At 49.0% G+C, this 21597-nt stretch overlaps 1 protein-coding gene across 1 annotated transcript in view; it reads left to right on the forward strand.

The window, feature by feature from the left end:
• The first annotated feature begins 2796 nt into the window (after nucleotides 1–2796).
• GAS7 (growth arrest specific 7) overlaps nucleotides 2797–21597 on the forward strand; it is a 202196-nt gene continuing 183395 nt past the window's right edge. The window contains exon 1 of the mRNA XM_037810088.1: nucleotides 2797–3407. Coding sequence (XP_037666016.1) covers nucleotides 3225–3407 — 183 coding nt within the window. The 5' untranslated portion in view covers nucleotides 2797–3224. The remainder of the gene's footprint in view (nucleotides 3408–21597) is intronic.

Consider the following 21597-nt stretch of genomic DNA (forward strand, 5'->3'; position numbering starts at 1 on the left):
TTTATAGAGCAACTCGGCAACATGGAAAATCTGTACAGAAACAGGGACCCAATGCGAATCTATGGACACAAAATGAATTCCAGAAACATTTTCTGAAATCCTAGTTGTGCAAGGCCCCATGTTGGGCTTAAGAGGGACAGACAGAAAGGTAAAACAAAGGTGCTGTCCCTCCCCTGAGTCAGAAAGAGTCTAGTTGTTAAGCTTAATTATCAAAAAGTTAAATAACTATTAAAGATTCAAATCAAGTTCAAGGTGGTAATTGGAAGATCAGGTGAGGGAGAAGGCAAGAGAGAAAAGTGGATAAAGGAGAAACTCATTTTTCCTTCAGGATCCTGGGAGAAAAACAAAGACGACCAGAGTATATTCCTTTAAAATTTCTGGCATTCCAAAGATGTGAGAGTTTCCACTTCTGTTATTAACCTGGAATCCTTAGTTTAAAAAGAAGCATCAGGTAATAAATTATCGGGTCCATTGTACTAGATAATAATTGCCAAATTCGAGTACTTAATGTGCTAGGCATTGCTCTAAACAGTTTACATGTTTACTCACTTAAATCTCTTAAAAACCCTCTTATATAAATGACACTATTATCCTCTTTTAATGATGACGAATATGAGGCTCAGAGAGGTTAAGTAAGTTGCCCAAGAGCACACAGCTAGGAAGTGGCAGAACTGGGACTTGAACTCAGGCACTCAGGAACCTACACATTTAACCACTAGCTATATTTAACCACCTCAAGTCCCATATTTCAGTTGCTGGATCCAATTTCCAATTACAATAGGGAAATAGAACCCAAAGGTGTCAGGGGACTTAACTGAGGTTACTTGATTGATAAGAGGTCAGGGACAGGTGTTTTCCTAACTTCTAGTCTGGTTTTATTTCTATCAAGACCAACTTTGAGCATCACCAGAGAGCGCTTTCTTAAGATGCTATTTGTGGATGAGCCACAAGGATGCACACGTGCCCTGATTCCGGTGGCATGGACTAATGGAAGCCGCAACGGACGTAAATAAGCCAAACTGAGTTCCGAGCCTGGATGTGCCTATGCTTGGATGTAGGCTAATGGGCCAGTCACACCCTCTGAGCTCAGTTTCTTCACCTGTAAACAGGGGCCACTAATCACCTAATCCTCAGGATTACAGGAATGGAATGAAAGAATTGAGGAAGGTCACAGTCATTATTAATTTTGCTGCTGCAAACTGTTTTGGGGTGGGACAATCGGATGTTGTGTAGGTGAAGATTTCTCAAGCACAGACTGGGTCACAGGTTGCTCCCGGGCACCAGAGGATTCTGGGCTGCAGGAAGACTCTGAACCAGCTGCCCTATCCTGAACCAGGCCCTATACACATATACCTAAAGTCACACACTCCCCTGTCCCTTTTAAAACTTGATTCGGCCAGCTGCTCTAGTGACTGCTTTAGGAGTCAAGTTTTGCAGCTCTGCTTCAAAGGACTATTCGTGGTGACTGTGGTTAGGAAGTTTGTTTCCCCTCGATTCTGGCCAAGCAAGGGCTTGTGACTTTGCAATCAATGGAATATTATAAACAATCTGCATTTGTCAATTTGCCCTGTAGCCAGAGGCCAGGCGGAAGCTGCTCAGGGGAGGTGGCTTAAATGCAGAGTTAAGGGGTGGGTCCCAGGCATAGTTTATTAAAAGTTCCTCAGGTGGTTCTAATATGTTGAGAATCACTGAACCAGGTGAAAGACCTGGTGCTAAGGTCTGATTCAGAGCTTAGAGATGTACAAGATCTTAAGGCTCTTATAGCCAGTCTGACCCTGCAGAGGGTATGTAAGCAGGAAGGGTGAGAGATTAGGCTAGAGAAAATATTATGGAGAGCTCACAATGCACAGTCTGGGAAGCCTGAACTTAATTTAATAGGCAATAGGGAGCTATGGAAGGTTACTGTGTAGGGGCAGGGAGATGATTAGCAGTTAGACGCATGACAGGGTCCAGCTGTTGATTTACAACTTAGGAAACAGGCTCTGAGTTTTTCCTGCAGAGTAGGCTGGCAAACAAACCCTGCTTTCTTTTACTTTGAAACCCTCAGATCAAAGTCAACTTCCTTCGGCACCCAGGTCCACTGACCCAGGAGAGCAGGGTCATGTCCAAATGATCTTTGTAAGTACTTGGCACGTTGCACGGAATATGGCAGCCTGCCAGTGATGTTTGTTGACCGACTAAATGAGCGTGGACTCCTCTGCCTGTCCCATCTCGATTTCAGGAGGGCTCGTACCCTGGGGCCGTCTTCCCCCCGAGAGTCCTGGCTCTGGCCTCCGTTCTGTATGGACAGCGATAGAGGCTGCTCCCTCACCTTTCCCCTCTTCCCCTCTCCTAGGTTTATCCCCAGACCTGCTTCCAATTCTCCCAAATGCGCTTCCGGCGCCTGCCCGCTCGGTCCTCGGTGTAACCCGCTGCCACCTGGCTTCCCGGCTCGGCGCCAGCCTTCAAACCTGTCTTTCACCCATTGTTCGGCTTCCGGTGAGTCAAGTTCAAGCCCAGATTCCACACCTACAAATGACCACCACAAACACATTCCCTCGCTGACACCTCGGAGGAGGAGTCCGCCCGCCCCGACACCCTGGGCCCCCCCAAAACAGGCACAGAGGGGCGCTTTTTATTCCAGCGGCCCTCGGGGGCGGGAGCGTGAGTGCGGAGCCCCCTCCCCAGTGACCTGTCCCCGCGGCGACAGAGCGCCCGGCCCTCGGCGGGCGTGGCCGTCCTAGGCCAGCCCCCGGCCCGCCCCTCGCCTCGGAGAGAGCCCCCGCCCGGCCGCCGGCCCCCTCTCCCCGGCCGCGGAGTCCGGCCGCGGGAGATGCTCGGCGTGCCAGCCCCCGGGGGAGCTGCGCATTTCCGCGCGCCGGGACAGCGCCGGCTCCGGGCGGCCCTCGCGGCGGTGGCCCGCGTTCCGCGTCCCCGGGAAGTTGTCTCCGGAGCCCGCGGCGCCTCGGTCTCCTCCCCCTGAGCCCCGCCCCGAGCCGGGAGCCGCGAGCTGCCCGGCCCGGGGGCGTCGCCGCGCGCTCTCCCCAGCCAGAGAGTCCTCGCTTCCCTCCGCGGAGCGCGCGTCCGCCGCCGGGCCGGGGACCCCCCTGCGCACCCCCGAGACGGCGCGCGCCCAGAGCGCGGGAGCCCGGAGCGCCAGGCGCCTGGGACCCCGCGGAGCCGCCGCCCACCCCGCGGGGCTCGGGAGCGATGCGCGCTGCGCTCTGAGCCCGGGCGCCAAGGCCATGTCCGGCGCCCGCTGCCGGACCCTCTACCCCTTCTCCGGGGAGCGGCACGGCCAGGGGCTGCGCTTCGCCGCGGGCGAGCTGATCACGCTGCTGCAGGTCCCGGACGGCGGCTGGTGGGAAGGCGAGAAGGACGACGGGCTCCGCGGCTGGTTCCCGGCGAGCTACGTGCAGTTGCTGGAGGTGAGGGGCGAGGGCCGGGGCTGGGAAGACGGGGGGGGGCCGCGTCCTGGGCGCGCTCGCCTACCTGTTGGTGGCGCCGGGGGCGGCCGCTGCCGGTCCGACTCGTAGCTCCGCGTTCCTGGGGGTGGCGACCGCGGCGGGCGCCCCCCGAGGCGTGACCAGCAGGGGCGTGCCGGCAGCGTCCTCGCGGTGCCCCCGGGCGCCCGGCCTCCCGAGCACATCGGGGCGGCCCTGAGAAAGCTAGAACTTGTTGCCTGTGTGAGTTCTGGAGCGGGCTGGCGCGCTCCCTGCCGCTGCAGGGGCCTGGGAGGGGCTGCCCCGGGACCGCCTGCGCCGGGCGGCTCTGCGAAGACGCACGGAGGATCCAGGGTCGAAAGCAAAAGTGGCCCCGACCCCGCCTGGCAGCCCCGGGTCCCCACGTCTCCATCCCGGAGCCCGCCGGCCCTTGGACGTTCGTGCTGTCCCGGGTTCGGGCACCCACTTGCTGAGCCAGGTCTGCTGGCTGTTTATTGTCTGGGTGACAGTCGGGAGGCCACGCTGTCCTTTAATCGCTGAGCCTCATGGCCACAGCGGGAGTAGCCTCTGAAGTTTCCAGAGTCTTTTAGGGGGCTGAGTTTACAGGACTTTCCCTTTCGTAAAAGGCTGCGTCCCCAGGATTGTTGTAAAGACTAAATTAATGGGTACTGGCAATTGTGTAAGTGTACATAAATATTCTGGCCAAACACTGCCCCAGTCGTGGAGACTGAATTTATTTGTAATTTAACCCCAGACCTACTTCAAAAAGAACAAAGTAACACATTTTGCCTAAAAATGTTCCATCCGAAGGAAAAAAAGCAAAGAAAAGTAGATAGGAGTGAAATGGTTGTAGGTTGAGGTTGCCTGACAAGTATTCTAGGGATACAGTACAAAAAATAAAACTGGGCCTTATGAAGATACATTAAGTTTCTTGAAGTTCTCCAGAGGGAAACAAGAGCATTCCTCCCAAATGGATTTAGGAGCATTTGAGCAAAGTTTAGAGCCGGCTACAGGAGGGTGGGTATGAGCTTTCCCAGGTTCTCAGCAGAGAATGTTCTGGGAACTCGCCTGGTTTTAACCTTTGAAGACAAGCTCATTTAATTGGACCTGTGAGTGAAGGTGAGCTCAGGTGTGTTCTTAGCCTTCCCAGACCCTTCTTTGTGATTCAGGTGTAAAAGAAAACAAGTGTACAGCTTTTTATATGAAGGCCTGCATCCTCCTCATTCCCAGCCGAAAAGCCCTGGGAGAGATGCATTTGGGGAGTTCTGTGGTGGCCACACTTTTCCAAGGAAATGCTGATGTGGACATTTGGCTGGTGGCTGTTCGATGAGGAGCATCCCTGGCTGGCCCCAGCCTGCTCTGTTTGGCATTAGGCGTGAGGTGGGCGGGTTTGCAGGCTGTGTTAGCGAGAGTGGCGTGGATCTGCTCTTTCTTCAGGAGGAGGGGTGGGTGGGAGACAAGGCCGGGCCCAGGTGAGAAGCAGAATTCTCAGCTGGGGTGGACCCGTCACACCTGATGGCATATACGCCTACTTAGGGAGTCCATGGTGCCCAAGGGACATTCAGACAATTCCCAACAAGTCGCTTTTAGTGGAAATGCCCGTCCATGCGAGCAGTGACATTAAAAGTGGCTTCCGTTTGCCGAGTTCCCATTGGGTCCTAGGTTCTGTCCGTTCTCACCACTGCTCCCAGCAGCTCTGTGAAGGGTGGGCTGCTATCCCCATTTTACAGAAAAGCCAGTTGCCCTCGGAGCAGTGCTTGCTTATCTGCTTAGCAGCTCAGATGGCTGAATGTCACTGCCTGCGTCGGTGCTTCTTTTAAACAGGCTGGTCTCAGCTGTGCTGAAGGGCAAATGGGGGAAAGAGCACGTGCAACCCCCTTGCTCCCCTAACCCAGGTCAGTTTGTTGGTGCCAGTTGCTCTAAGGATGGGTTGAATCTGGGGCTAAAATGGGTGCAGCTACTCCTTCCAACTTGGAGGGTCTCTCCTGCTAATAGAGCAGGCTTTCCCTCAGGGGGAGGCAGGATCCAGCCCTGTGGCCGAGATGCCAAAGGGGACTCTTCGGGGCAGTTGCAACAGGGAGGATTGTGGATTTGACCCTTTGCATCTGGGACCCCCCTGCATGAGCAGGCTGGCCCTGAACACTGAGTGCTGGGTAGGAATGGAGGATTTGCAGGTGGAGTTCCTTGGGAAAAGGCTGAGTCCTTGAAGCCAGACTCCATTAGTGGGGAATGTGGAATTCCCGGGAGAGCAGCTTGTGGGTGGACTGGCACATGGTACCGTGAGCCCTGGAGGAGCTGGAGGAGTGCCAACAAGGTGTTCTCCAAGCAGGGAGTTACTGCAGAAGCCAAGAGACCAGAACAGGGGCCCGCAGATCCTGAGAAGGTAAACCTCATGGGATGTCAGCCACTGGGGTGCCGGGCACCCAGCTTGTTGGGCTCCTGGAAGTCAGAAGGCCAGGGCTGCTGCTGGAAATCAGTGCAGACAGACAGACTGCACCAGCCTCCTGCAGGAGGGTTGGGATGGGTAGACAGCTGAGCAGGACACCTCCAGTGCAACCCCAATCCCAGTGTAACCTCTGCCCTCTGGCAGAAATGGTGATACCAGGACACCCTATCTTGGTGGAGGGGTGCTGGAGGCTGAGAGCAGCCTTTGCAAAACAGAGCCACCCCCACCCCCAAGGATTTCTTCCTCATTTGGATGAAGAAAGGGGAACTGAGAGGCCCTAGCTTAGCAGGAAGGATAATTCAGGGAGGGGAGTAGGGAGCTAACTCTGCAAGGACAGATAAGCTCTGCCCTGGGTGGAGGTTCTGGTCCTGGTTATTTGGGAGATGGCTTTGGTGGAGACTCCAAGGAAACCGTGAAACAGTGCAGCAGAAACAGAGCTGGTCTCCAGGAAAACCTGAGCCCACACAGAGGAGTGTAGCAGGCCCTGGTAGATCCAACGGCTCTGGGCACAAGGATCTTGGCTACTTGGGGGATGGGACAGCCCTTCCGAGGTGGCAAGAGGAGAAGACCGAGCTACTTCTAGAAAAGGGATGAGGCCTGATAGCCAAACCCACAGCTGGCTGTGAAAAACAAAGGCCCTTAAGTAAGAGCAGCTGGAAAAATGCCTTTCTGAGAGCCTGAGAATCCTTCTAACAACATTCGAGAAGTACGGTCAAGGAGGAGCTCAAGTAATGGAGATGTGGGCCAGAGACGGGACCAGGGCTGAAGTCCAGCTCCAACCAGGCCTGAGGTCACTGCCATAGACCTGAACTCCCCACGATGGGGGAGATTTCCACTAGTCTTCTGGGGTGCATGGAGGCTGAGAAATAACTCCTAGGGAAGGTAGATGGAGGAGGATGCTAGATCTCCCTCTCTGGGCATGGAACTAGGACAGGTGCAATGGCTGGGGGGCTAACCTTGGCCCAGGAATTCCTGTGGACTGTTCTTGCCTCAAATGGAGAAAATAAATTAGGGACCTAGAGGGTGCTGTAAAAGAGAGCTGCAAAAATGCCTGGAGCTTTCAGAAAATACTTCTAGAGGGTGAGACGATTGGAAAGGCAAACAAAACAGAGCTTTTCTTGACCCAGATGGTGTCCATAGGGTCTACTATCTGGCTGGAAGGCCTGAACCCCACAGAACTAACACACTGTGATCTATTGGTCAGGGGAGCTAGGCTTACCTGTTTACCAGGCCACTGACATACTGACCCAGACTTTTCAGGCCAGGGCTCTTCGTGCCAGCTTGTGTACCTGAGCTGCCTGTCATCCAGCAGATGCTCGAGAGGTCATACAAACTGATTCTGCAACAGTGCCTTTCCGCAATGTGAAAAATGGCCTCAAGTGGGTGTGACCCGGGACTTCACTCATCCACTGTTCAAAAACCCTGTAATTAGGGTTGGTGGCTGGGGGATATGTGACAGTGCTGGAAGAGGCCAAGGCGCTTTCTGTCATCTGCACTAGGACCTCCTGCCCTTCGGTTTGGGGTCAGTGGCCTGCATTTGTAGCTCCTGCTGCTTGAAAATCTACCTCCAGCTCACCACTTTGTCTGCCTCTGTTCGGAAGGAACCGCCCCCTCTCTGCTGTTTTGTGCGGGGAGGGTCAAGTGTCCACCCCCTGGACGTGAAAGCAGTGGGCAGCGCTTGTGGATCCACGACATCCTTACAAAAGGTCCCTTAGCAACCGGGTGGCAGGAATCCCTGACATCTGTGAACTGCCTGGAAACATGAATGAGATGCTGTCTTTCTTGTGCTCTGCTCAGCCCCAAGATAAAAGCCAAGCTTTTATCTTATGGCTTGGGCGAGCTCCTCTGTAAACAGGGATACTGGTCCCCACTTGGCTGGTGAAAGAAACTGTTTGGTGACCCAGGAGGCCTGGGATGCATGTGAAGTGTGATGACTGTTATTAGGCCGCTGCAGGGGACGTCGTTCTGGCAGCTCGTTCCCTCGCTACCAACAGCAGCAAGGCGATGCATGATGGGCTTTCTAAAAAAAGTGTTTAGGAGAGTTTCCCCCTGAACTTAATTGCAAAATTAGTATATTCCTCGCTCCTTGCAATGGAGAGGCTCCTGGGGTGGTGGTTATACCTGTGGAGAGAAGTAGAAATGACGCTGGTGGGTCTGTCTGGCTTTTCCTTTGTCCGACAAGAGCCGGGGTGACATGGTGAAGCTTCAGTTGCTGTAAAAGTGTTATGAAATGTGAGAAGTTTTTGATGACTATTATGAGGACCCATCCACCTCTTTTTCTATTTGGTGTCTCCTCTGTCTACCATTTGATAAAGATTTGTCTTATTAGTTTAATTTCCTGGTTCACTTTACTTCTCATCTTTTTTAATTTTTATTGTAGTAATGTATATAGGACATAACTTTTCCCATTTTAACCACTGACAGCGGTGGTAATTTTGTTCACAGTGTTGTGCTGCTGTAGCCACTGTCTGTTACCAAAACTTTTCCATCACCCCAAACAGATACTCTATATCCATTAAACATTAAATTCCCATTCTCCATCCCAATCTCCACTCCTACTACCCTTTAATCTTCTTTGTGTCTCTATGAATTTGCATGTTCTAGTTATTTCATGTAAGGGAGATCGTACAATATTTGTCCTTTTGTGTCTGGCTTTATTTCACGCAACATGATGTCTTTTAAGGTTCATCATTGTTGTCACATGTACCAGAACTTCATTCCTTTTTATGGCTGATTAATATTCTGTTGAGTGCATATCCCATATTTTGTTTATCCATTTATCTGTTGATGGACATTTGGGTTGCTTCCACCTTTTGGCAATTGTGAGTAGTGCCGTTGTGAACATTGGTGTGCATGTAACTGTTGAAGTCCCTGCTTTCAATTATTTTGGGATATATATCTACAAGTGGAATTGCCAGGTCAGATGGTAATTCTGTACTTCGTCTGCTTCTCATCTTGAGCTACAAACTGGTATCCAGATTCAACCTCCAGGTACTCAGATCTCACATGTCAAAACTAAACTCATCTCTCTCCTGTCTTTACTGCTTTCTACTGCCACCCTCCAGACTTTAATATCATCACCATCTAGCTACCATGTTGCCTGGCACTGCCCCACTCTAACCTTAACTTTCCTATTTGTTAGGTTAACAAGCCCTTGGAAACATTTCTCAAAGCCTTGTCCGTCTTAACTTTCCCAATGCCTTAGTTCAGGCATTGGCAAACATCTTCTGTAAAGGGCCAGGAAACATTTTAGGCTTTGCAGGCTGTTATGGGTTGAATCACGACCCCACAAAGATATATTTGAGTCCTAAACACACTCTTGTAAATGTGAACCTGTTTGCAAATAGGAGCTTTGAGGGTGTTAAGATGAGGCCAAACTGAATCAGGTGGAGCTTAATCCAATATGACTGGAATGTTTGTAAATAGGGAGAATTTGACACAGTTGGTAGGAGTCAGAAGGAGATGGCTGGCCATGTGTCGGAGACAGAGGTTGAGTTACCAGTCACCAACAGGCCACCACCAGAGCGCTACAGACTTCAGAGAAAGCATGGCCTGCCATCAGCTTAAATTTGGGCTTCTCACCTCCGAAACTGAGACAATAAATTCCTGTTGTCTAGCAATATTTTGTGATAGTTGTTATAGCAGCCCCGGCAAACTGAGACATGGGTCATGAAGCAGACTCGAGTTACAACTGCATCACTGATGTGTTGCGGCCATGAGACCACCACAAACGATCTTGGTCATGACTGCACAACTTTGCCATTGTAGCACAAAGCCAGACACAGACAACATGAAAACCAGGGGATGTGGTTGTGTCCTGATAAAACTTTATTTATGGACGCTAAAATCTGAATTTCTTATAATTTTCACATGCCATGCAATACTATTCTTCTTTTGATTTTTTTTTTCAGTCATTTAAAAATGTAAAGACCATGTTCAGCTTGCAGGCTATACCTAGCTTGCCCCTCCCTGATCACAGTGTCAATCATTTATTCATTCAACACTCACTCACTGAATGCCCACAATGGCTGTTGGAGGTGTGGTAAGTAAAGTAGTGAACAAGATAGATAGAAAAGCAGCTTCCCTTCTGGTTGAGGAGATGGCAAACCAGCCAAAAGATGAGATCATTTCGGAAGGAGATTAAGTGCTATGGGACCGATAAAACATTGTCCCATGTTACCGTGAGTGTGTGGCGGGAGCTTCTCTAAGGAAGTGATTGAGCAGAGACCTGAATGTTATACGGGGTCAGCCCGGGTGAGTGTCTGGGAGAAAACAGTTCGAGGTGTGTTTGACCTGTTTGGGAAAACCAAAATACTTGCAGATGATTAGGGATGGGGAGCAAGGCGGGAGTGGACCTGTGATGGGTGGGGGGCAGGCAGCAGATCTGCCAGGGCCATGTGCCCAAACTGAGGAGTTGGATTTTTTTTTTTTTTCTAAGTGCAGTGGAAAGTCTTTGGTTTCATTTAAGGGGGTGGTGTGCTCTGAAGTGTTTTGAGAAAGCTCATCTAGTGTGGAGAGTGGATTTTAGAAGGGCAGGGAGGGAGTAAGACGACCAGTTTGGAAGCTGAAATCATACAGGGTCCTTCCAGGGTGGTAGAAGTGCAAATGGTGAGAAGTTAACAAGTTTGGAATGTATTTTGCAGGTTGAGTCAGAAGGACTTGCAGGCAGATTGAATGCGGTGGGGGAGAGAGATGCAGGGCTCATCTCTTGCAGACCGATTGCAATGTGCTTCTCTGTTGTATTTTCTGCGCCTGTCAATCTTTCATTCTGCCAACAGAGACATCTTCCTTAAAAAAATAAGTTAAAAGGCAAATAAAAATTGGGAAAGTGTTAAGGTATTTAATGCAGAAAGTGCTTTTATAAGATATTTAAAAAACAACAGCAATAAAGAGGAGCACATTGGTATAAGAATGGGCAAAGAACTTGGATAGGTCCTTTATAAGAAAAAATATAAAAAGGTGTCAACGTATTCAGTCTCACTAGTAATCAAATAATTACAAATCCTAAAAAAAAAGCTTTAAAGAAAACTGTTTAAAAAAAAAATAAGAATGAGTATTGGCAAAGGTATAGGAAAATTGTCATAAGCTCCCCAGAGGGCAATTTGTCAACATAGCTTACAAGGCTTAATGACGGCCATGCCCACAGGCCCAGTGATTCCACTTCTAGGAATTTAGACTCAGGAAGTGTCTGATGGGCAGGCTGTATGCATCAGAATACACTGTTTCTAATAGTGCAAAATGAGCCAAGAAGTAAATGTCCACCAAGAGGAACCAGTTAAAATAAGGCTCACCTACGCTTTAGCACAACGTCAGATATGCAACACATGGGGCTCGATGACCAGAGTGAAGCTGAATGTAGAAACTAGGTTTTGGTCAATGATGCTGTTTCCTTGTAGTTAGCATAGTTGATACATCTCCTTACGAGGAGGCAGAAAGAGATAGCATGTCTGGGACTGAACTGCTTTTTAAAAGCAGGGACTGTGTGTACCACACATTCCCGAAGTATCCTTTGTGGAAAGAACAGGTTGAAGGATTTGGGTTGGCCGGGGGCCTGAGCGATGTTCTTTTAAATATTCTCAGCAACAGCAAATCATTGTTCTTTGAGGGGTGGATCTGACTTTTTTTTTTTTTGGAAACATTTGAAGCCAAGTCTGGTGTGTGTGTGTGTGTGTGTGTGACTGTCACCTTGTCACAAAGAGGATTTAAGGCAGCTTACCAAAAAGCATATGGTAAAATAAGATAAAAAAGATAAATACGTGAGGAAATCTGGGGAAAGGGAGAAAATAAGGAAAAGGGACAAGGAAAAAAGATGACTGTTGGAGTGAAGTTTTATGAATGAAGAGGGTATTTAATGTTCAGAATTAAAAAAAAAAAAAAAGTTTGACCCTCAGGTAATGATGTGTTTGAGCAATTCTTAGTGTGAATGTTGTGAAAATCGCAATGTGGGCCTCTGTGCTGCATCAGTCAGGATAGGTTAGGATATGCTGTGTAAAAAACAGCCCCTGAATCTCAGTGGTTAAAACCACACAGGTTTGTTTGTTGGGCATGCTACAAAGTCCGTTGCAAGTTTGTTTGGAGCTAAGTCGCTCCAGGACCCAGGATGATGGAGCAGCCGCTCTCTGGAATTCTGTCAGCTGTGTTTTTCATTGTCCAGTACACCAATTTCAAGCAGGTGGGGAAATGTAGTCCTACTATGTGCCTGGAAAAAAGGAGCCTGACTAGATGTGAACGAGCCCTGGTGACCTCCACACATGCACATACTTCAGGGGGATGCCCCAGTTCTGTTCTGTGGTCCAAATGATCACACTCGGTATTTTGTCATCCCACCTAGAGCAGTTCTTTTCAAATGGAATTCAGTACTTTTAGGGCAGGGCTTCTCAAAATGAGTCCTGGTGCTCTTGTTGGAATGCAGGTTCTGATCCAGTAGGCCTGGCCTGGCATCCCAGATTCTGCATATCTAACAAGCTCAGGTGATGGAAGCCGAAGCTGCAAAGGCTGAGAGCACGGGGTAGACTTGGGCTGGTGCCTTCAGCACTCAAGAGCCATGAATTACTTGTATTATTCTTGCTAGACAGTGCTTGGTCTCTACTTTCTGAATAAATGCTGTCATTTCCTGATCCCAGACTTTCTATGAATTTTTTCACTGTGCTAATACATCTGATTCAACCTTTGGTTCAACAGAAACAAATATTTATATGAGCACCCACCATGTACTGTCTTCTCCTCAAGGCTGGGGATCCGGCCAAGACAGGTTGATGAGGCTGGCGGCACTTCCTTGGGTGCCCTGGGTGGGGGGGCATGTTCACCCCTCCTTGGAGACTCTGGGAAATAAGCTGTTTCCATTTCACACTTACCCTGTTGAAAGGAAAGACCATCCAGACATTTTGCAGCCATTGTTCTTTCTTGGATACCTTAATTCCCCCTCCCTTCTCATTTGCTTGTCAAATGCACAGAAAACTCCAAGACTAGTCAACAACAAAAAAAAACTAATTAGGTTTCAAAAATTCTTTAGCGATGATATTTTAGAAATTCTACAGAAATGAGCACTTTTTCTAATTTAATCACGAGACAGGATCCTTATTTCAGTAGTTGCTTATGGATAAGTGGTATCGAGATGTTTGCTTTTCATTTGTAATATAACTTAGAATTAAGAAATATTAGCTTTGAATTTAGTTTGAGTCTGCTGTTCTAATTTAGCAAGCATTTTATTGATAAATAGCTACAAGTCTTTGTAGCACTTGGAGTGAAAAACACAACCATGCTGAGTATTTGATAACCAAAGACATGCTTGAAACAGCATCTCCTTATCTGGTACGCAATCTGCTGTCTTCATATCATGTAGAAGGTTCCCGATACCTGGGGCCTGTTTTCTGGTGTGGGCACGTCAGAACTATCTGTACAACGCATGTCAAATGTTATTTCCCATGCACATCACTTTGAGATCTTGTTAAAATGTAGATTCTGATTCAGTCAGCTGGGAGGGGGCCTGAGAGTCTGCATTTCTCACGAGCTCCCGGTGAAGCTGCTGGTGTGTGGGCCACTGTTTGAGTAGCAAGGCAATTGAACACCCTCAGTGATTTTTAAGTTGGTCTGGGAGTCATGATTAAATCCTGGAATTAAATTGGATTCAGTTTACTTTTTTTTTTTTTTTTAATGGATTATATTTTTCTAGTGGATAAGGCTACACAGGGTAATGGAAAAACAACAACAACCAGGCTTTGGAATCAGACGCCTCTTTGAGTATATTTAATCTGAGGACAGAGATATAATGGGGGTGAGAAGGTAGACTGGCGGGGGGGGGGGTGCCTGGTGCTCTTGTTTACCCAGAGGGGTCTCTCGATCAAGGGGTGGGGGGAGCTGGGTTTCTGGAAGGCTGTACTGGGGTCTGGGCAGAGGCATGCTGGATGCTTTGCAAGCCTCAGTTTGTGGGCTGGAAAGCAAGATCGAGCCCTGCTGCCATCCCCAGTGTGGACCGCTCTAATGTTCAAACCTCCCCCACATGGGCAGCAGAGTTCAGAGCAAGAGTGTGGAGGATTTGGGTTCAAATCCCAGCACAGCCACTGCTGCCTGTGTACCATTGGCAAGTTGCAGAATTGCTTGAAGTTTCACAGGAAGCCAGTGAGGCTAGATCCCTGGCACGTTGCACACTCCGTAAATGGTGTTTATCCTTCTACACCAAGCTGCAGTGACTGTAGCTGAATGCCTGGTGCCGCTTAACTGGGTCTCCCATGGGGTGGGGGTCCGGGGGAGACCCTCTGGCAGAGGCCCCTTTGACATCAGGGTGCAAGATGGGTTGCAGCATTGCAGCAGCGATCTTCCCACTGGGGCACAGATCACCTGCGTATCTTATTCAAGGCAAACTCAGATTCAGAAGGTCTGGGATTCCGTGTCTCTAACCAGCTCCCAGCGGTTGCTGCCGCTGCTGCTTTGGGGCCCCCTCGCGAGTGGGGGTTCAGGACCCAGGTCCTGCTTTAAAGCAAGTAAAGCTGCTGCCCATTTCCAGTTTATTTGAAACTACAGCATAGAGTTGCTGCTGCTTTGGCTGGGCTAATTAGTCTTAATTGCTTCTTACCTGAGTCTGATGGGCCTCTGGTTGCCCACACACTCCCGGAAGAGGCTTTTGTAATGAAGAAAAGGCTGTTTACTGGGAGAGGTGAAATGCAAGAGGCTGCTAAAGGACTTAAGCATTCCTTTTCGTCTTCGCCTATTCCTGGAGCAAGAGAAAGGATTGTTTCAAGGGGCTGGATGGAAGTTCTCTTTTTAAAGTGTTGCTGGGAGACCCAGAATCTAATCATGGTTGATGCTTTGGGGACTTTAAGCTGGAGATCTTGGTAGAGCCACAGGGCAGGTGTTTCCCACAGCCCCTGGATAGAATCTAATCCTGGGTTGATGTTCTAGGCCTCTAAACTGGAGGTGGTGATAGAACCGCAGGAGGCAACTGGAGCCTCTGGATGGAATGCTCAGTTCTGCCTGCCCTACACGTGGCTTCTCTTTTCTGCCAATGGGAATGGCCTTTTTTTTTTTTTAACCCTTAGTCATGTCCATTCTCCACAGGGATGCTGTCGTGATTTTTCTAGCCAATTTGATCATACATCTCTCCCACTTAAAACTTTTCCTAGGTTTTTCATTGCCTTTACCATATAATGACTTATTTTTTTTTTACAAGCCTTGGTGATCTGGCCCCTTCCTACGTCCTCAGCTGCATTTTTAGCCATTTCTTCACATGCATAATGTTATCACGATCTCGTGGAACTACCTCGTTCTTGGAGGCAACTCTGTTCTCTTGCTTCTGTGTCCTTGTGTGTGATTTTTTCCCTGAAGTAACTGTCCTCCCCCATCCATTCTCCCTCCCTCCCTCCCTCCCTCTCTCTCTCCCTCTACTCCCTTTTCTTTTTCTTTTCTCTTTTTTTAAAGCTTTGAAATATGAGTCAAAGACCATTGAAACTACAGTTCAATGATTTTTAGTGTATTCAAAGAGTAATGCAACCGTCCCCATTATCAGTCACTCCCATTTCCTTCAGCCATCTCAACCCTAGGGAACCTTACTAGTTTAACTTTCCGTCACTATAGATTTGCCTATTCTGGACATTTTACCTACATGGAATCATAAAATTTGTTACCTTTTATGTCTGGCTTCTTTTGCTTAGCGTAATGTTTTCATTGTGCATCCATGTTGTAGCATGTATCTGTACTTCATTTCTTTTTATGGTTGAATAATACTCCATTGAATGGATAGACCACATTTTATTTATCCATTGATTGATTGATAGTCATTTGGGTTGTTTCCATTTTTTGACCATTATGCACAGTGCTGCAGTGAACATCTGTGTACATATCTTTTGTGGACATATGTTTTCGTTTCTCTTGGGTGTATACCTAGGAGTGGAATTGCTGGCCCATTGGAAACTCTGTTGAACAATTGGGGAACGACCAAATTGTTTTCCCAAGCGGCTGCACCGATTTACAAACACATCAGCAAAGTATGAAGGTTCCAGTTTCTCCACATCCTTGTTAACACTGGCTGTTACCTGTCTTCGATTCTAGCCTTCCTAGTGGGTGAGAAGTGGTATCTCATTGTGATTGTGATTTTCATTTCCCTGATGGCTAATGATGTTGAGCCACTTTTAACTTTTCATGAGCTTATTGGCTGCTTGTATAGCTTCTTTGAAGAAATGTCTATTCAGACGGTTGGCCCATCTTTTAATTGAGTTGTCTTTTTATTATTGTCCCTTTTGTTCTCTCTCTCTCTCTCTCTCTCTCTCTTTTTTTTTTTTTTTTTTTTTTTTTTTTTTTACCTTTTTACCCATATTAACTTGTAGTCGCTTCTTCTCCTTGGGTGTTAATCTGGAAAGACTTGTCTGCTGCACCTCCGTTGTGCTCTTCTTCCAGACTCCTTAGCACTCGCCCGGCTGTATTGGATTCAGCTCTTAGAGCACAATTCGGCATAGGCACTTCTTAAAAGAACAAAGGCCCATAGTCCGGTCATTTAGACTATCGTGCTGATAAATTCAAGATTCATGATAATTATTTGGCTCCACTGGGGAAAGAATGACAACCAGTGGTTTGCAGAGCAAGTACTCTTAGAAAATCGCTGTTATCTACCCAGCTATGTAACAAATATAGACTAGAGGTAGCAAGAGGGATTAGTGGAGAGAGTTTGCGTGACTCAGAGCAGACCATCCCTGCCGCGGGGCAAATAACTCAGAATCCATGAAGCGGGGATTGTCACCTTGTACATACCGGGCAGTCAACTTTTACTATTTCCTGCTGGAGAGAAAGGCAGCATTGAGAAACTCAGCCTCTTTGGGACTGATTTGGGTACCTGGGATGGGAGAAAGTTAAGTTTGTGCTTCCCCTCGGAGTTCATTGGAGGCAGTTTGACCTAATGGTTGAGTGTGGGTGTGTAGAGCTGGTCAGACTGGATCTGAAGGCTGGGTGTGCTTTGGATGTGCTGCTTGGCTTCCTTGTACTTCGGTTTCCGTATCTTTCAAACAGGGACAACAATGCCCATATATCGTGAAAGTTACGAGTCATCCCGTTGGAAGTAAAGGCTCAGCGGAGAGCCTGGTGTGAGTGCTGGCTCTTGCCAAGATCATTGCTTGTTTCCCCATCATTCAGAGTGCCACTTCATTTTCATTTTCCTTTAGTAAAAGAAACCTGCTTCCCTGAGAATCACTGCAGAGCTCTCAGTCCCCATTTTTGATGGTAACCTTGTTTTTTGGTTCCTGGCTACTGTCACCCTTTTTTCAACTTTAACATGGCCAGTGAAGATGTGTTTGCCCAAGAAGTCATGACCCTTTTATGGCTCTCCGGACGTGTCTTGGACTAGAAACTTAAACCAGAAATGACTTTTTTTTGAAGCGTCGTAGTCTGAGTCTCCTCCCATCCCAACCCTTTCTGGGAGGTGATAAAATGTGGCCAAGATTATAATCTTGACAGTAGCTCAAGACATGTGACAGCTAAACCAGCCTGTAAACACAGAATTTTATGAAGAAGATTTCATCCAGGGGCCCCTGAAATATCACCCTGCCCTTGCCCTCCTATCATCTGCTGTGGTGGATTAAACTGTGACCCTAGTTTGGACACATTCTTGGTCTTCATCTTTCTGGCAGGTGTGGGCGCATTGTAAATAGGAGCTCTTATGGGTGTCACTTCAGTTAAGGTGTGGTCCAGCTGAATCAGGTGGGTTTTAATCTGGATTACTTGAGTCCATATGAGCAAAGTTGAAAGTCAGACCAGAAGGGAAGCCGTGGGGAGCAGCTGGAAGCTATAAGTCAACAGAACCGAGAGAGAAAGGAGAAGATGCTGTCATTTGTATCACTATGTGACGGAAAAGCCACGGATCCAAGGTTCGCTGGCAGCCAGCCCCAGAATACCACCGTCTTCTGGGAGAAGGCATCACCTTGCTGATGGCTGGACTTCTCCTAGCCCCGAAACTGTGAACCAATAAATTCCCATTGTTTAACCCAGTGATATTTGTTTTAGCATCTAGGAAATGAAACCATCTGGGATCACAGGACCTGTAGGTAATTTTCACATAGATGTGCTTTTTGATATGGCAAAGGGGACATTGATTCATTCTTGGAGCCAGCCAGCTGCAGCTTTTGAGCACCATTGTGGGAAGCAGCCCTGTAGGTTCTTGGGGTGGAGGGTGGAGGGAAGGAGGGTCCCCCAGAATAGGAAGCAATGCCTGTGCTCACTGTCCCGTCTGCCTGGGCCTCTGATCTTGTCCTTCCAGATGGCACTTACAGGGGTCTCTGCTTGTCCCGTCTCCATTTCCTTCCAGGAGCCAGTGAACAGAGAAAAAAGTCTGCATTCTGGGCTCCCAACAGCCCACCCAGGGGAGCAGGCAGAGAGGCTCTTCCTGTTTCTGACTCCAGGCTTTGAAAAGAAGAGGCAACTTTTGGTCTTCAGAAGATAATAAGGAAGTGGACCTTGCAAAGGGGTTTGCTTGCCCCTCCAGCCAGATAACTTAATATGTGCTGATCTGAAATTTGGAATCAGAGAGACAGTGAGTTGGTGTTCATGGATGTTTGCAGAGAGAGGAATAAGGCAGGGTCCATCTGTGTCCTTAGGGAGCCCTATGGTGGGTGGATGTAGCCATCAGATCCTCATATGATTGAGCATCTCAGTTGGGCTTTCTCTGCTCCCTCAGGAGAAAACAGCCAGAATGACAACATGGTCAAGCTACATCCATTGTCTGGAGCCATCCCTTGGTATATTTGGGAGTGGGGGGTCCTGCCAGTGGGGGAGACATTGGGAATGTTAGGCTTTGGGTCCAGAAAGACGTGTTGCTGAGGTGTGAATGGAAGGTAGGGGAGGCAGAACTTGTCTCTAAATCTCCAGGTCCTGACATTCGCTGGTACGTGCTTCAGGAATTATGAACACAGCAGCTATGATTCCAGCCTCACTACCCGCTGTGGGCTGGGGCCCTGGATCCCTCCCTTTTCTTTTCAGGGCACCTCCAGGGGGCTCTGTCAAGAAACCCTCTGCCTCTGTGGGACACCAGTTGCAAAGCACAGTATTATGTGAAGCTAAATTCTAACATCCTTTCTGCCTGTCAGCATTGCCCTGGGGGGTGCCAAGTGTGCATGCCATTCTGGTTGGTTTCAGACTCGCTTGCTCGGGGAGGGTGGGATGCTTTATGACTCTGGGTGGCTGGTCTGCTTTATTATTAGTCTCCGGGAAATGATTTCTATGAGCAGCAGTAGAAGGTGTAAATTATGCTTCGCTGCAAATCATCCAGACTATATATATATTCTGCTCCAGCTGTAAGTCTCTTGCAAATGAGGACTGATGTGCGATGCGGGCGAGTTTGAAAGGGTTACAAGGCGGATGTGCAGCTGGCGTGATTGACAGTCACGACGTCACCTGGGCTTGGCTTTCTCGTGATTTGTCGCAGGGAGAAAAAGCAGCCACGTTCTTGGAGTCTGTACCCCAAATCAGAAGGCTGGAGGACAGCCATTTGAACAGATACCCCCCACCCCCGGGTGTGGGCAAGGCCCTTGTTAACCTGATCCCTGGTAGATATTTCTTGGATTTCCACTGATCCAGGAAACCCAGGCTTGGGGCTGGTCTCCCCTTTTCCCCCAGCCACTATGAGTGGTATCCTCCTAAAACTTGGGTGCAAGAGAGTTATCTTGGCTTAAAAGTCCCACACTGGCTCCCCGTTGCCCAAAGTGTCCAGGTCCTTCTCCCTGGATACCTAAGGCCCCGTATCAGCTGGGCCTGACCTCACTCCTCAACCTCCTCCCCTGTGTTTTACCAACCCACCCAAGTCACCTGCTCTATGGCCTTTGATTTCTCCCCAGGGCTGATTTGGCCATTTCTTCCTCTGGCTTCCATAGGACTCATCACTGTAATGGCACTTGCCACAATGCACTGGAGCGACTTGTTTCTATGACTGTTTCCTCCACTCCAGGCTGAGCAACCTGGGACAGGAAACCTGCTTCATGAATCTTTGTAACGCCCTGATCTAACATGGCACCTGCCATTTGTGAAGTCTGGCCCAATAAACATCTGATGGATGGCCAGACAGACGGATGAATTAAAGAGGATAAAGAGAGAATTTGCCATAAAGAACTGTCCACATCCTGTTCTGTTTTTGGCTCACGGGTTTTAACCAAAGCATGAATGGCCTTATCATGAGGTGATGCTTGGGTCATGGGAGCCAACATTGGACGGGATGCTGGGAAAGGGTGTAACTAGGTCAGCTTAGATCATCTGAGAGCCCAGTGAGGCCACTGGGTCAGGGAGAACAGAGCCTTTCGGGTCCTCAAGACAGGACACACAGGGAGTGCGAGGGTAAAAGGTAAGCAGGGGTCCCTTGGAATGGTCCTCTCTCCCCACCCCTGCTTTACAGCAGGGCTGCTGTAGGGGTGATGGGGTGTAGCTGAGGGCTCTGTAGACAGCTGTCAGGAGCCCCAGATTCTAATTGTAGGACTCTCCCCCACCCCCAAACCCCACTCTCTTATTGGTCCTTTGGTCTTGCACAATTCATGAAACCTCTCTGACCTTCAGTTTCTTCATCTGTCAGAAGGGGTGGTTGCACCCATCCTCCCGGATAGCAGCTGTGGTGGTGCACATGAACTGCTTTGAGAGTCCTGGTGAGCTTTTATGCCTTGAGAGTCTCTGCAGGAAAGAGAGAAGAGGGAGTGTGGTTTGGTGCTCGGGAACCCAGCTGCTCCCCCTCTCCTGGACAGCCTGATCCTGACCTCTCGTCCTCCCCAATGGCCCCTTCAAAGTTGCTTCTGAGGCCTCCTGAGACCTCCTTGTCCCCTGGCAAAGGCGAGTAGAGAAGCTGTCAGTTCTTGGCCCAGACCAGCTTTAACTGCTCAGAGCCCTGACACCCTGATCGTCACCCTCCTTGCCACTTCCCATCTTCCCTGCTGCCCTTGGGTGGAGCCCCTCCGAGGTGCCAGGCATGTTCGAGGCCCTGGGGATGCAGCCGTGAAGGAGATTGCTGGGGCAAGACTTGGGGCTCCCTGGCGAACGGGCAAGGTGCTGGGGAGTTAGGGCCAGCGCAGCGAGGGGCTCTGGGGGGGAGCACACAGGTCCCCTAGCCTGGATTAGGGTAGGGGGACTCATTTACATATTCTGCATGGGCTCCATTCCTTGGGGTGGGAGGGGAAGAGAGGAAAAGGGCTACTGTGCTTGTCCTTGTCATTTTTCTCCTTGACACATACCCCTGGCTAAAGCACTATATACTGTATTCCTTCACGTTGTTTATTGTGCATCTCCTTCGCTAGAACGTCACCTCCACGAGGGCAGAGCTGTGTGTCTGCCAGGTCGCTGTGGGGTCCCCACTACTGAGCAAGGTCACTGTCCCCAGAGGCACACGGTTACTTGCCTTTTGGATGACATCTGTCCGAAACAATGGCATATGGAGTCAAATTCTCAGCCCGGGCCTAAATCCAGAATTTCAAATTAAAATACCTTATTTCCTCATTGCAAGGGGACTCACTGATGTTTGTAAAAACGATGTCCCCCAAACCTCTCTGATCTCTACCCAGTCACCAAGTGTGATGAAAATGTGTTAAAAATTAGAGAAGAAAGGTCCATTTATTGGTTTTTGTTTACACTTGGGGGATGGAGCCACAGGTTGTGTTAACCACAGTAGCCAATGCACAGGCCTCTTGTTATCCTCCAGGGGTTGATTCTGGGGGGCTGCGGTGCCCCTGACATCTGTGACTGTACCTGGCCCAGAGTTAGGAACTTATTAATATTTGG

This window comes from Choloepus didactylus, chromosome 18 (genome assembly GCF_015220235.1).
Source record: "Choloepus didactylus isolate mChoDid1 chromosome 18, mChoDid1.pri, whole genome shotgun sequence".
NCBI lineage: Eukaryota > Metazoa > Chordata > Mammalia > Pilosa > Megalonychidae > Choloepus > Choloepus didactylus.